The 16,429-nt window shown below is 40.6% G+C and overlaps 1 protein-coding gene across 1 annotated transcript; it reads right to left on the bottom strand.

Moving 5' to 3' along the window:
* Positions 1 to 1,145: 1,145 nt before the first annotated feature.
* Positions 1,146 to 15,237, bottom strand: rps6ka5 (ribosomal protein S6 kinase, polypeptide 5; the record flags this gene model as incomplete). Its single annotated transcript, XM_079225489.1, has 17 exons — positions 1,146 to 1,463; positions 2,039 to 2,202; positions 2,592 to 2,751; positions 4,610 to 4,801; positions 5,119 to 5,289; positions 6,152 to 6,245; positions 7,076 to 7,209; positions 8,403 to 8,528; positions 9,895 to 10,056; positions 10,243 to 10,393; positions 10,476 to 10,579; positions 10,729 to 10,812; positions 11,015 to 11,116; positions 11,226 to 11,341; positions 11,552 to 11,770; positions 11,927 to 11,998; positions 15,168 to 15,237. 17 exons carry the CDS (start codon positions 15,235 to 15,237, stop codon positions 1,146 to 1,148), a joined length of 2,439 nt encoding a protein of 812 aa, XP_079081615.1.
* Positions 15,238 to 16,429: the final 1,192 nt, after the last annotated feature.

The following is a 16,429-nucleotide window of genomic DNA, read 5'->3' as shown; positions in this document are numbered from 1 at the left end:
TCTTGACATAGTCATGTTACCACATTAGAGGAAAAAAATAAATCTAAATATAGCTCTTCTTGTGGGGTAACATCCCCTCAGACCGCAGTACTCCCCATACAACAATATAAAACCACATATTTGGCTGAACATACTACATCCACATTTGGTTGTTCCTATAAAATGATGGTTACTTTCGCTTTTTTTAAATCCTTGTGAACAAGGATATATTTTGACCACTGGACATAGCTGCAGTTACATCCCAAACTTCACCAGCCTCCATAAAAAAGTCCAAAGGACTTTGGTAACACACATTTGACAACCATTTACCAGTGGCTAATGGTGTTAATCTCTTCTTGCTTATATAAGTATTACAGTGCCTGTAACCTACTTGAAGCATTGATGTCTAACGATTACAAAGATGAATGAACAACCACCTGACTACATGGAAACAGTCTTTTGAGTTGATACGGTAACACGTACACACATACACACAATTTTTTTTTTTAAAGACTCACTCTATCCATTATTTCTTTTCAGATCAGTCTGAACCATAAATAAGTTAACAATATAGCTTATCATAAATAAATCTTAGTCTGTAAAATTCACATATAAACAACTTGCTCCATCTTGCAGAGAAGTGGACCGACGTCACAGCACGATGCACTTCTTCTCTCCCTTTGACCAAAAAATACAAAGAATCCATGATGTAAACACTACGACTTTCCCTTTTAAAAGCTCCGAGGCGTAGACGAAGACAGGTGAATGGAGCGGCAGAGAGCGAGCTGCGGTTGTATGACGAGACCGAAGATGTCTCTCCAATTGTCTGTCTGGACCTGGGGCAGTAGGGCAGCCCTTTTCTCCTTTTGGACACTGGTGACAACTTCTTCCTGGTTCCGGTCCCTGATTGAAACAGTCTGTGTGTGAGAGTGAGAGAGAAGAAAAAAAAAGGGATAGACTATTGCTAGTGAAGGTTGATTGATATTGAGGTGACGGTTGCTGCTCCTGCTGCATGCTTGGTTTCGGAGACGTGCGGTCGTCCATGCAAATTGAGCCAGATGCTGAGAGCTGCCAGGGACGGAGAGAAGAAGAGCCGTCTCTACGCTGGCTTAAGCCATCCTGTGGGTCATGAAACCGTCTGAATTTCCCATTTTACTCTCGCCATCTTACTGTTCTTCTGAGAAGTGAAAGGCCGGATGCGCTGGTTGGTGCTCTGAGTCGGTTCCCAGGGCCACGGGTGTGTTGACGGGCGTGGTGAGAGGCGTGGTGAGAGGCGTGCTGTCGGAAGGCGGCGGCTTGGTGTTGCCCTCTGTGAAAGTCTTCTCCTGCGACTGGGAGGAGGAGGAGGAGGAGCGGGTGCTCTCACTGGAGCTGCTGCGGGTCTCTGTGCTGGTACTTGTCTTTTTCATCTTCCTCCTCTTGGCTAGCGGCGCTTTGTCCACCGTTTGCAGGCGGAAACCTTCCCGCTTACATTTGTTAAATGCCTAGGGGAAGAAAGGAAACAAAGGGGATTGGTGTGCCAGTCATTAAGATTTCAATATTCATTTTCCGAGGGGAAGATTTCCTGCTCTTTCTCTCCCTATAACGATTCAAGGTATCTGATGATATTGAGTATTAATCTGTTACTAGTGCTAAAAAAAAGGTCAGCATCAGCACTCATAGCGATCCAGATCAGTGCATCCCTGAATGCTCTCCATCTTTTTTGCAATGTTTTGGACAATGTGCAAAACTGTTGCATTATGAAATGTGTTTTTACCAATGAAAACACATTTTTCATCCGTTTCTGCCAATATTTCCCCCTTTAAACCATTTCACTTCAATATTTGTTTTTAAAACGCCTGTTTTACTTTGGTAAATTAACCACATAATACACTTAAGTAAATAATCTAATAATAATCTGTGTTCAAGAGTGGCTTTCTGCAAAGTGGGTGAGCAGCAGGTTTGAAGTTGTTGTTCAACACAACTCACGTTTACAAACAGAAGCCCAAAGTTCCTGACCTGACCGAAGGACTTCCTGCCCTACATCTGAAACAAGCACGCACTGCTGGTCATTTCTTACATGAAAGGTAGCTTTGACGTAAGTGTGGACGGAGGCAGTGGAGGAGCCCAGAATGTCCGGCGTCATGAGTGGGTTGGAGGACAGCTGGCTGTCGTCCTGGAGCCAGGCATTGTAACGGAGGCCACACATCTTAATCCTCTTGTTTGGGTCCACTGTTAGCAGCTCTGCAGGAACAAGACACAGATTATTACCTTCAGTGCTCTAAATACGCGAGTTAGGAGGTGATTTCCTCTTCAGGTAGCTCAGTCGCTGTGAGCTACTTTGTGGGTTAAAAGTTCAATCTATAATCCAAATGTAAAGAAAATGTCCTGTTAACACGAATCAAAACATACAAAATGTTTTGACATGTTGTCACTTCAAAACTGTCTGATAGTTCTTTTAAAACAGACAAGAACTAAATCAAAGTGTGTAATGTTTTCCAATGCTGGAAAGATTTATTCAGATCAGGTCAAATCTGAAATTGGAGTAAAGGAGGCCGGTATTTTCAATTAGGATGAGTTGAAATAAACTTCCGGCACTGGCAATAAGAACAAGCCACCAGTTCCATCCTCACCTCGTATCAGGTCCTTGGCCTGCTGGGACACATTTCTCCAGGCCTCGCCTTCAAAAGAGAAGTCTCCCTGTTTGATTTTCTTCATGATTTCCTCAGCACTGGTGTGGGCCAGGCTCTTCTCCTGACATTGAAAAGGCACCTGCCCAGACAACATGGTGTACTGCAAACAGAGAAGAAAAGAAAAAACACAATCTGCTGTCAAATCCAGTTGCATATATGCTTTTTCATGCTTGTTTTGTAAACCATGGTCCTACAAGGAGCTGAGAAAGTAACTGGAAACCACAACTGGGAAAGGTAAAACAAAATCTGCTGTTGAAACAAACACGTGCTTTAAAAGGAGCCCTTGACCGATCCCGACTGTCCACACTGTTCCACTGCTGCATGTTGTTGACAGAAGAGCAGCCTGTGCTCATGATGAGTGAACAGGATGCTCTCACCTTGGCCCACTTACATCTGATTTCTCATTATAATGGCAGTGGTTGGGAACAGCCCTCTTGGCAGTGGAGGATCAGTCCTGAACTCTCCCTCCCTCCCTCTCCGTGTCGGCTCACTTTGCTTCCAGGGCTTTGTGCACACAGCTTGTCAGTACTCATTTCATCAAAGCTCCATGAGGCACACTACTCTCATATCGCCCCAGGGGGCGTCGGTGTGAAACACTGCTTTACACAGAGAGCCCAGATTTTCTTCGGATGACCAGCCAAGTCCAGAAATCTCTCTCTCAACTCTCTGCATTCTCCTTTTAATTTTACTCCTCTACACAGAAAAAGGTTGAATTAAGATGAAATGTTCGCTATCGGGAAGTAACGTTTCACATTACTGTCGTCTTAAGCAGCTCTGAGAGCCGGGCCAGTTGCTCTTCATTCTGTGGTGAGCGTTGGTGAACTGTGTCAGCGCACCACAGGATGCTGAAGGTTGTAGCGCTGAACGAGAAAGGGAGATGAATATCATGCAAATACGATTAAGCAGAACACGCACAAACATGAATACATACATGTGCGCATTCAGACGCACAACAGGGGGGGGTATCAAATGTTGAATCCATATACTAGATAAAGTCAACAAATCATCGCTGTATGGAGCTCATGATTGAACATTAATTTGGTTTTAGAAATGCTTTGGTTAACATTGTGATAGATGACTTCAAAGTAGCACGGAGCTGAGGATTTATGAAACCATTTTTTCCAAAATATACATTTGTATAATTGGGTCACTTTCCTGGAACATTGTGGAATTAGGTAGTCTAAAGTAGGCCGATACTTGGTCATAAATAATGATGCTCCTGAATAGAGCTAATCAATTATCTGTTATTCAACCCTATTCCTGACGGAGCAGCATCAATATCTTCAAACTGAAAGATTCATTTTTAATGAGGGGCTTAAGTATTCTCAGTAACTTTTAACCTGATCCTATCAAATACATAAAAAAGCCTAGTTTAAACATGATGTGCTTAAAAATTAGCATGATGTATATTATGAATTATAAAATGTTAATACACTCAAACTTTTACAAGTTAAATCCTATTCTCTCTGCATAAATGTTTGGGCAAGCAAACCAATATCAGTGACCATTAACAATCATTTGGATTAATGCTGCCAATAATTAATATGTTTAAGTATTTCTTCCATGAAATGAGAATAATAATTACGTCAGTTTTACAAAATTCCCATCAGAATTATTTATTTTTTAATTTATTTAACCAGGAAAAGCCTCATTGAGATTAAAAATGTCCTTTACAAGAAATGAGCAAATCCCAAAGTGATTGCTACCTTAATCCAATAAATAGTCAACAATTTAAAGTTATCAAATTTGCATGTGCACATAAAAGCTATAACCAGCAATAGTTATTTTTCTTTTCTCATCCATTATGTTTACAATCTCTGTTCAGATTGCTGTAAAATAAAATACTTAACGGGCTGCTGATTTGTTTATTTCCTTTGGGGATAATGTGGCATTAATAATGAAAGGTTCACATTTTAATTTGAACCGGAGCACGGCTCTGGTGTCCCACACTCACTCACCAGAATGACCCCCAGACTCCACAGGTCACAGGACTCATCGTAGCCGTCATACTTGAGTATCTCTGGTGCTGCGTACTGCAGGGTGAAGCAGGGAGTCTTCAGGAGCTGATTGTCTGGTGGTTTGAGGCGAGCAAAGCCAAAGTCTATGATTTTTATCTCCGAGTTCTCACTCTCGTCTGTGAAGAGCAGGTTCTACGAAGCAATTGGAGACACGAACAGCAATCATTTCTTTCTGCTCAGTAAAACTGGTCCACTTGAGAGTGAACTAAATTGGACACTAAGACTTGTCTGACCAGGTACTTTTGACCCATGTTAGAGTAAAAAAAATTCTCTTGTTTTGTGGAAGATTGCAGAGTCCGAATGACAATACGACGGATCATAACAAGTTCAGAAAAACACAGTAATTATTTATTTTTTAAAGCTTTGCTTAGTCTGTATTCATCAAAAAGACACAAGCTTTGACAGAAAATCATTTTGATCTGCAACCCTGCCGAGTGTGTGTCCAATACCTCCGGTTTAAGGTCCCTGTGCACCACTCCTACGTCGTGCATGTGACTGACGGCCGACACCAGTCTTCGCATGATGCGGCTGGCCTCCGTTTCGCTGAAATGTTGCTTCCTGCGGATCCTCTCCAGCAGCTCCCCTCCACCGAGCAGCTCCAGAATCATGAACGTATGGAGCTACAGCAAACACACACACAGTATATTTACACTTCTCACCAACCTCTGTTACACTCAAGTGTAACCTATATTCTTTGATACCCTCTGAAATTGCTTTTGCAGCTTGAAGTGCATGTTGGAAGCCGCTGAATCCTAACGTGTGAAATGGTAGTTGAGAATTTTTCTGTTGCATAATAAATATAGGGATACAAAAGAAGGAGAAAAAAAGCCCATTCCTGATGCCATGATGTTGAGATCAAACCATAATGGTATTGAGTAAAAGTGAAAGGGGCCAAACAAAGTGGGAAGGGAATAATGTGCCTGGGCCGGGTAGAGTTTCTCATTAGCACTGGGCTTTGGGAACAAAAGCAGGACTCGGTCGAGGCGAGACGAGGCAGCGCTGCTTTGATCTGGGTCACAGGCCTCAGAGGTACAGTAATAACCCCACTGAGCTCATCAGGACTAAAGTGGTGCTCCTGGGCTTGAAGGACCGGGGCTAATGAACCTGTACACAGTCCGCCACACGGACACACCATCCCAATAACTGAGGTAAGCTACAGTTGAAACACATGCACACTTAGTTCAGTTGGAGTGTGCGGCTCGATTAACAACACAAGTCAATGTAGGTTGTTTCTATTTAGTGGTAAGCAATGGACGTTTCAACAGCTGCGGTTTAAAAATACCTTTAGTGTGAAATATCGAGCACACAGAGATGTTTATAGGACAATACACAAAGAGATAAAGAAAGACCTTGAGGGCTTCTAGCATCCTCATTAATCTGCCTTGTTCCAGTTCCAGGACTTATTAAAGCTGCAGTCTCAACAGGCTCCATGGAGAGCCATGCAAAAAAAAAGGCTTTTGTATCCGCAGCGATTGACCTCACCTGGTCGTGGTAAATTTCATGTAACTTGACAATGTTAGGGTGGCCATCACAGAGCTTCAGGGCTGCCATTTCCCGCTGAGTCTGTGCCTCCATCCTACAGCAAACAAAAGCAGGAAGTCAGAGAACGGTCACGAAATACAACATAAATGCACACACAGTCGAGTGAGAAAGTCACTTTTGCAGAGGGCAGTTTTGTATTATTGAATAGGTTTTCAATCGACTTTTTGGTCTTTACTGGGCACTTTTGATTGATTTAGGCAGAAGTGTCTTTGATTTATTAGCACATAATAAAGTCAGTAGGATGTAAGATGAGCAGCCAAAGCAGGTTTTAGAAAAGACATTAGTACAGTACAACAGTGAGTTGGGCATTTTTCTTCTCCTTCGTTATTTCCCATAATTCAATTGTGGTAGCCCACAAGGTTCAGTTCTCAAATTCTCCAACTAATGTAGAGGAAGGATCATGCGTTTGTGGCAGGTGGATTGCCTCAGTGAGGTTTACTCTTATTAGAGCCATAATAGTTGGTGCCACAATGTCAGTGTAGGAGTGTAGTGAAGGACTGCAGTCAACGCACATGATCAAAGCTTCTTTTTTCAGCAGTTTACACCAAAAAATAAACAAGATTGTGAGCAGAAATGTATTTACATTTATTTAACCCACACATGGCAACCTTTAACAGACCAATAAGGCAAATAAAATCAGAGAAATAATCTAATAGTCAAATTATAACATTTAGCATTCATCAATTTAAGACTAATTTAACATTCTTTGAAAAATGTAGTTTAGAGTTGGCTGATAAGGGTCCAAGTTCTGCATGGGAGACGTGGAGGGTGGCCAGCGGATTTATCGTGAGACTATAAACATCACGCAGCCAAAAGCATCTGAGTAGACAAACACATCGGAGCATGCAGGAAGTGAGTTTGTACCTCTTGCTGACAATCTTGACTGCGTATTTTTGTCCGGTCTTCTTGTGTGTGCACCGTCTGCAGATGGAGAAGCTGCCCTCTCCTAAAGCGCTGTCTTTCAGGTCCATCTCATAGCTCATGTAGAAAGGCGAGTCCTGCAATTTACATTTAAACAGACAAATCAGTGTTCAATAATTACAAATGACCTCAATTAAAGAATGGTCTCAATGTTGTGAGATCTTTCATAAAAATGGGGTTCAAAAAAGACTTTACGGCTGCTTTTCTATAAAGGAATACTGTAACTACTGCTACTTACATTACACAAATCATGTCCTTGGTGCACTTTTCTTAATATTTCATATTATGCTTCATTCTGTACACAAAGACAGGTGAGAAATAAATGTCTTCTCAAATGTAAGTCTAATCTAGAGGTCTTATATACAGCATATATATTAAACATGCCACCTAGATTAATAGCAAATGACAATAGCCTGAAACCTGAAGTCTCTGCTGCATCTCTGCTTTTTTTTATTTTTATTTTTTTATAAATATTGCTTTTTTTGATGTGATTATAAAATTCAAAATCATTGTTGTTTTAAGGATCTTGAAATGTTTATCACCAGCCAGTGATCTGCAGCAGTCCATGAAAACCATTATAGGAGCAACCCAGTACACTTCTTTTGTTGTGTAATGTTCTAAAATGTATGTTGCTTGCAACAGAGAAATGTGGAAATGACACATGTATGACATTTATGAAAATTGCATAAAAACATGGAGAGCACCGTGAACTGGAATTGTGAGCACATTTGGAGTATATTGTTCCCTGACTGCTCAGATGAAGAGTGTAAGCACTAAAAGAGTAGTAGCTATATCCAAGCTTACATGTAAGCCACAATGCTGATTTTTGATTTTTTCCCTGAAAATATTCCAGCTTTTTGTAATTAATCAAACATTGCTAAGAGGTTTTTGGGCTGGACTGAAAAGCATTAAAAAGATTAATTATAATACCAATCACCACAATACCAAATCTGATAATACATTTTGAAAACAGCAAAGTTGGCAGAAGGTAGCCAGGATGTTGATGATAAGATTGGAACCCAACGAACCCACAAAAGGCAGCACTCTGCTACCTTCTTAGATGCATTACGTTAAACAGAAACACAAGTGCATTAATGAACAAGCATCATTAAATAAACAGGATCATGTCTGACAACTGAATCTGAGTGTGAGGGAGTGAAACAAGTACAGTAGGATAAGTGGAGGGAAGGAAAAAAATATCACTCGTCTGTGACAGCAGCCATTAGCTTAAGTGTGTTTGTGCAGGGGCCTCCAAGTCCATTCGTTTTACCTTCATCATGGCGCTGCGGGCCACCGCAGCAGAGCCCGGCCTCTCGGAGCCTCCACACAGCTGGACATGGTCGTCCATCACCACATTCCTCTTGAACAGGATGGAGGGGGCCATGAAAGAGTAGCCCTGCACACAGAAACACATGAACTCTCGGTGTTTACGTTTTAAAATGAGGTTTGGACTATAAGGACAGAGGGAAATTAAACATCCATTGATGCAGTTTACAGCCTCAGAAACAGCTTGCATCATTCAAATCCTCCTGATTATACTTTATTTTATACATTACAGTCATTTGAAGACACTTATGTGCTGTATATATTTATGTATTTACAGTAAAACTTAAAATTATTGTGTATTTTTCCTTTAGATGTTTCTATAACAAACCAGCCTGTCAGCTCCACAATAAGCCCGACTCTGTTAATTTGTGAGTGACAGTGGCTGTCCAGCTGTTCCTATTGTTAGACCAGTCATTGTGGAGCGCTGCCTGCATAATTCCAGCTGTGGAGAACCCAAAGCTTTGAGATGGCATTAATCTCTCTCTCCCTTTTTCCCCCGACACACACACAGCTGTTTGCTATGTAGTGACAGCCATGGATGGACGGAAGGATGGGTGGTGAATGAATAAGATGCCCTAAATTGCCGGGCTTGAATATTTGATTGCTCTGCTGTGAAATTACATCTTGGCGCTCTTAATGCAATTTTAATTTTGTTTTGTGAGGCACCGTGGGGGAGCAAGTGCACGGTTTAAAATTGGGATTGCTGTCGTTATCTCAGAGATTGCTAGGCTTGCAAATTATAAAGAACCCAAAATGTCAGACTATGTGAATGGCAGCTGAGAGCAAAAAAAGCCAAGATGAAGTTGGCAATCAAAGACTGAAGGCGTAACCGAGACAGACGTGGTGATGCTCTCAAAGTGTAACCTTTTATTCCATGAGAGAAGCCCGTTAATGGATCTATTGATCTACCAAGCTCAAGGATCCAGAAGGCAATCAGAGTTGAAATTTCATGCAATACATCAGACAGCCATCAGCTGGCACAGAGTTGTGGGCCATATTATGGTTCAAAGCTACATCAAAAATAGTCATTCACATCTGTTACTTCAATAAGAGCTGCATATGGCAGCAATTACTTCAATAAAAGACTCTTTAGTCAATTTGAAATACCAGTGCACACAGACAGACTCATGTTGACTTACAGCAACCTTTTGAACATATTCAAAACTTCACTTGATTACTCAAATTGCTCTAGAGTATGACAAATATAGTCGCAGACAAAAAAGTAGATAATGTATAATGCAATTTTTCATCCGTGTCAACATCTCACACTGCCTGCTACCAAAGCCCAGGCAAACATGAGCACAAAGCAAATATAAACGCAGTCCTGTGCAATGACCTGCAGGGAGCACAAAAGAATGTTTCTATATGTGAACAACAAAACAATGAGTCACAACAACATAAAAAGTCTAGTTGTTTAACAAACCCATAACTCCCACCTGAAAGATGCGGTCACAGTTCTGAGGCAGAGCTGCAGGAGAGTAGGTGGGGTCCATCTCTGTGAACTCCTCTGCAAAGTTGCTGACATCCAGCTCATCTCGAATCACCGGCTTAAACGGGGCAGGCACCTTCTTAGCTGCCAAGTCCTCCCAGTTTATTTTCTAAAGAGAGTTTAGGAAAAGAAAAACATTGTGGTTCATCCCCATCCTTATTAACCTAGCTTATACAAACACTCAATTTTCCTAAATGCTACTCACTCGAAGCAGCCCCATTATGTGACCTAAAAGCCCACCCTGCCACTTAGTTTTTCTAAATATTGTGAAATATAGACAAGCAATGAGCTCCACCTGGTAAAATGGGTGTTTTTTGACATTTTCCGCTCCATTAGGACCTGAGCCCAATCTCTTCTTTGGATCTTTGATGAGGAGTCGCTGGATGAGGTCTTTGGCCAGAGGTCCCATATCTTTGGGGAAAGGAGGATCCTTTTTTGAAATCCTCCTGTGAAGTGTGAGACAGATATGGTCAGTGTTGTTAGAGTGACTTAACTGGAGGTTGGATGACGATCAGGGAGAATCCATACTTGGCAATGTCTGTGTGCGAGTTCTCATTTCCATCAACAGTGAAGGGTGATCCGCCAGTCAAAAGCTCATACATCAACACGCCGAGGCTCCACCAGTCCACCGCCTGGAACGCATTAAGAAGCAACCACCCGTGATTTTGGTTTAACAGATAAAACGAAAAATCGCATATACTCTCAGGAATACACAGTGGAGAGTCTGACCGCTTAATTTGATCAAACTGACGACAGCATAAAACATACAACTACATATTACCTTGTCATGTCCAGACTCTCCTCCTTCTACAATTTCTGGAGCCATATATTCAATAGTGCCACAGACAGAAAACGCCCTTTCCACCTGTTTTGACAAACGGACAAATCAAAAGACACACAATCCAAACATAACAGATTATTCTAAGTGCCTGCAAGAGGACAGGACTTTGTTATATATTCAAGGTATTACGTATATATAAGAAAAACTATCTTTGCCAATGTTTTATGAGAAAAGACATTCATCAGTTGTAAGAAACAGTGGATGAAGACATACACACATTCTGTACCTGATCAAATTCTTTGCTGAGGCCAAAGTCTGTGAGAACTATATGACCACTTGAATCCAGCAGAATATTCTCAAGTTTCAGATCCCGGTAGACAATCCCGAGCTGCAAAAATAGAGTGACAGCAGGGCAAGTGAAACACAAACCATGTTACGCATCAATAGATGACTTCTGAACAGACTAGAGGTCTTGTCTGTGTTGAATTTGGGGTTACCTTGTGTAGATGTTCGAGTGCCGACACAATCTCTCCACTGTACAAAGCAACTTCGAGTTCCTTAAATCGCACTCTTTGCACCAAATGTGTGAAGAGCTCCCCACCATTTACATAATCTATAACAAAGGAGATAATGCATGTCACATTTCATCCAAAATGATATGTGGGTTCATTTTTCTACAGGGAAGTGCAAATGCTTTTTTTTATTTCAGTTTACTAATTCATTTAGCTGGTGAAAACCCATTTCGTTCTCAGGGTTAGAGACAATCATTAGCCTTTTTTTCTTGGATAAACACAGCAGGCAGTTTCCTATAAAATATCCTTACCGAGAATGAGGTGCAGCTTGGTATCCGTCTGGAAGGCATAGTGAAGTGTCACGAGGAATGGAGACTCGCGAATGTGCTCCAGCACTTGCCGCTCGCTCCGTGTGTGTTCGGCAGTCTTTGCCTTTTGTACAATGGTGGCCTTCTTCAAAACCTTCATGGCATACAGGTTCCCAGCATCATGACCACTCACTTTCCTCACCAGGAACACCTTGCCATATGCTGGTGGTTAAAATAAACAAGGACACAGAATTAAGTTCAGTGCAGAGCCACGACTTAAAACAGACAATATTGGATGCCAGACTGGCATGCAAGTGATCAACTAAATGTAACGTTCTGGTAAAGGACAGAGGAACTTAAGTTAAAATGTTCACTCACCTCCTGTGCCGAGGACCTTTAATAGCTCAAAGTTTTCAATGCCCACCCTCTCTACATGGCCCGTCAGGTTGGCTGGTTTCAGAAGAGAAGTAAATTACAAGAGAATGAGATAAACCACTCAATTCATACAAATAAAAGAAGGGTGCAATACTAAAGAATAATAAATAACAAACATCATGTTACAGTATGTCATTGTAGTAGATGTATTACGTATTGGGTTATTCACTCACAGAAAATTATGTGACAGAGACATACATATTCACATCTGTATAAAATGACAATATTAATGAGTAGTTGCTTGCAAATAATAGTAGATCATATTTCAATATTGGATATTTTTCCACTAATGGCTCACAGATTTTTCCAACCTGAGGCTTATCTGGCACATAAGAAAATGTATGTTTAAATATTCACTGCACTGGCAGCCCTGTTGTTTTCAACTGCAAATGATTTCTGCTCCGAAATGATGCTCAGTCAACCAGAAAGCAAAAGTCCTCATATTTCCATGATGAACATCCAGCCTCTGGTCAAAATCAGTGAAAAAAGTCTATTAAATACTGAGACATGGCCAAGTTGGAAATACATTCGAAACGGATCAGCTGTTTTAAGCCGTTGTTGCCAAAAGCTGGACACCAGAAGGCACATTACATCACCTTACAGTCCTGTACTGTACTTTGTTTTGTAACCGGTGCCCATGTTAGAAATAATGTATCCTTATATTTCTTTTTGATACAAAGAGACTCTCAGACATGATGCTTTGAGGCAAATGAAGTCAAACTATATGCAAAGCCAAAAGGTTGCAGAAGTGGGCTTCAAACTGGAGGATCAGCGATTTAAAACACTGGACAAGTTAGGAAAGTCTGGGTGGTAATATAATAAAAATATAGCCAACAGTAACAGACTGAGTAGGTTGCACAGGTGAATTTGTTTAATTGTAAAAATGTGCAAATACTGCAGAGACCACCACATGCTTAATCAGTAAACTTCCTTCATATAAACAAAATGTATTTAAAAAAAAACTATATGTGATAATCTTCCATGCAACTGCAGGCAAACTTGCAACATTAACAAGCAAAATGTTTTAATTATCTTCCATCAGTGATCTTCAGTGAAGTCAGCACACACTGTGAGTGACTCCTCGTGTCTTTCCTTGTACAGATGACTGAGCATAGCGCGCTCTTAGACATGCATGTCCTTTGTAGTGAACCCATCCATTCTATGAAAAGAGGCTACTGAGCAATTAAAGCGGCTGGTTTAATCTTTTCCGCTGATTCTCCAGTTACGCACGAGAAGAAATGCTGCAACCATTAGACACTTTGAGTTCATACCGTATAATTTCAAAACAACAACACTGCCCTTCAAATATGAGGTCAAGGGTTCAGGTTGCAAAACACCCTTGTCAAGCTCAACTGCCAAGTACAAATTTGATGTTGGTGTTTATTAATAGACTGACAGAGGTGTCCAACCAGATGATTTCCTTACTGTTAGACAAAAGGTGTCTCTTCGGTCTACAGAAGTGAAATGCCAATGTTTCTCAAAATAAAAAGCTTACCATGAATAGTGTATTTTGGTTTGTGTGATCAAACTTAAAAAAAAAAAAACGCACAACAACATGTAAAGCAACTGCATTTCAACAACCTGTGGATATCTTGTCTCTTTATCCTGCAAAGCATCAACAATGATGTCCCCTGTCGAATATTTTTTACAATTTTCCAAACAAATACCCTTATATTGTAGCAGGAAGATTAAGACAAGTGAATGGACATCGTAGGTATGTGTATCTTTATATTTTGCTACATGTCTCACACGAGAGCAGGGGTCCAAAGCAGGGTTAAATTGATGCAGCAGCTAAAATACTGTGTAAATTCTAAAAAGAAAAAACAGGTGAAGTAACAACTAGACTGACTGCATATTTGGGGCAGGACAGTGAATAGGGGTGCAGCATAAGTCAGGTTGCAGCCTGAACACCATAACTGTGTCATTATAAACCAATTGCAGCTGAAGCTGTGTCCAACTCTATTCAGCAGCCCTCTGCAGTCAATCGTTTGACATGCCACTGTACTCAAAACCTTAATCATAACCAGTTTGGAAATGTAACAGTAACTATATAACTTCCTGTCGACTCACGTAGAAACCTGTTTTGAGATGCTGCTTGTAACGTTATATGCCAACACACCTTCACTTTATACTATAGTAGTAGTAGTAGTAGTAGTAGTAGTAGTAGTAGCAGTGTTTTATTCAGTCATCACATACAATACAATGCGTAAAGCCTATATACAATCTAATATACGACTTCTAAAAAGGTATAGGTTGAAGCATAATGCTTATATATGCCTATCCTAAATTCTTATCAGTTAAGTAACCCTCACGAAGTAAAAGAATATATATATATATATATATATATATATATATATATATATATATATATATATATATATATATATATATATATATATATTTCATTCACACTTGTAACCCTCAAAAATACCTTTGGAAACAATCCTTTTGGAAACCAAAAAGCATTCAGTAAAACTAATTTCGACCTCAACAAATGCCAGTGGGACTCAAGGCGTCACAGGTTAACCTCGAGGATGCTGTTGAATAATCTATCGTTAACCAGGACAGCAAAGAGGAAGACAGACACCTGACTGTCATCCTCTCAAGCACCAACAGTGTGCCCTTAGTTGATGTGCACCTCTGCCCTGTACGATTAGCAGAATAAAACCAAGCTAACGTTTGCTCTCGACTGCACTGCAGCCGCCTGCTGCTCTCCGTTGGCCGAGGAGAAGTTAAGCTAACAGACCAGGAGGCTAAAAGCCGACATCATTTACCGTCAATAATCAACGTGAAGTAGAAAGAGGAAGAAAAAAAAGAGGCGTTCACAGGCGCATGAACTTGCTGAAAATCTCTCTGGCGATGGTCTGAATTTAACCGAAACGACACGTTCACAATGAGTCAGCTTTAATGTTATAGGCAATTAGTTTAGCTAACGTTAGTAAAATGGTTAGGAGGCGTTAGTTTGCGCGAGACAGCGGTACGTTAAACGGCTAACGTTCGTCTGTCTCTGCCATTTTTTGGACTCGAGGAGTGCTCACTATATAACTGCCCGTCGACAGTGACAGTTGCCTCGTCCCAAAGCTAGCCAGCTCACGTTTCCCAGGATGCACGTGTCTCACCGACAGATACATTTGCAAATAAAAGAGAGAACCGCTTCAAAAAGTTTAGCTCGTGGATAACTCACCGTTTTTCAGCTCGTGTTTCACAGTAAAGAGGTCACCTTCTCTGGAAGATCCCTCCATCGGGGATGGCATCGTAGTTTCCTGCTCCAATTAGCGTTACGTTCAGTGGCTTCTCATGCGAGGTTGACGTTCACCTCGCAAGCTAGTTTGCGATATGAATTTGGGAAGAAATTAATTGTTAAGCAGGAATGTTAAACGCCTGTTACTTAGGCGCTACACTTGAGAAATATATGGGCAGATTGTTGCTACTAAACCTAGCAGCAAGCAAGCCCAAAGGAAACACTTGCTTCTTCCAGTACACTACCACTACCTTCGCAACCAGACAGTCCCTCTTCGCTGATTGGGGTTGCTATGGGAAAATCTGACCTGTGATTGGTTCTTTTCGTGTTAGAGCCAAATGGTCCCGCCTCCCTCAACAGACAGGCGCTGACTTCACTTGTACATGCTACTGTCAAAGGTCAGAAATGCAACACGTTTAAGTGCAATTAATTGTGCATTAAAAACAATTCTTCCAAGTTGGAAATAGTCAGTGGTATGAGAAATGCTCAAATATTTTAAAAGTGGCAATACTAGAGTGTAAACAATACGTTGTGACAAGTATGAATCCTACATTCAAAATCTTACTCAAGCAGAAGCACACAGGTATTAGCTAAAGTACCAAAAGCAAAACACAAAACACATTATTAAGGAGCCATTTCAGAATAATATAGATTAGATTATTGATGTATCAATATGTTTGTGTTGCAGCTGGTAAAAACCATAATTCATAAAATAATGTATTGTGAAAGAAACACCATATCAGGAATATGATCTGTTAGAGGTAATAACATCGGAGTAGAGATTAGTTCATAGTCATAAATTGAAGTGGATTTGGTCATTTTCCTTTTAGTTAGTTTTTTTGCTATTTCTTTTTCAGTTTATGGTTTTGTGTGAGGCAACAGTGAGATGTGTTCATTTTACAGATAGTTTCATAAGTAAAACTACTATACAATGCAAAGTGTTGCTGTGAAAAATGTCTGCATGATTAACCAGATGGGAGCTTCATCATCAATCTATAGTCAATCCACCTGGAGTAATCTTCATGGACACTCATAGTTATTCCAAAGAGAGTTCAATGTATTGTAATTCACCAATGTGTACACAGGGTGTCACCTTTGTACTGTATTCGATACAGGGATCAGGAAGGACCTTTCACATTTTTTAGATTTTCTATATATCTTTTTCTGTTTTTGGTAAATATTGGATAATCTCTTTGGGGCTCAAA

The sequence above is a fragment of the Taurulus bubalis genome (assembly GCF_910589615.1).
Source record: "Taurulus bubalis genome assembly, chromosome: 1".
Taxonomy (NCBI): Eukaryota; Metazoa; Chordata; class Actinopteri; order Perciformes; family Cottidae; genus Taurulus; species Taurulus bubalis.
This window is presented reverse-complemented; position numbering and strand designations above follow the sequence as displayed.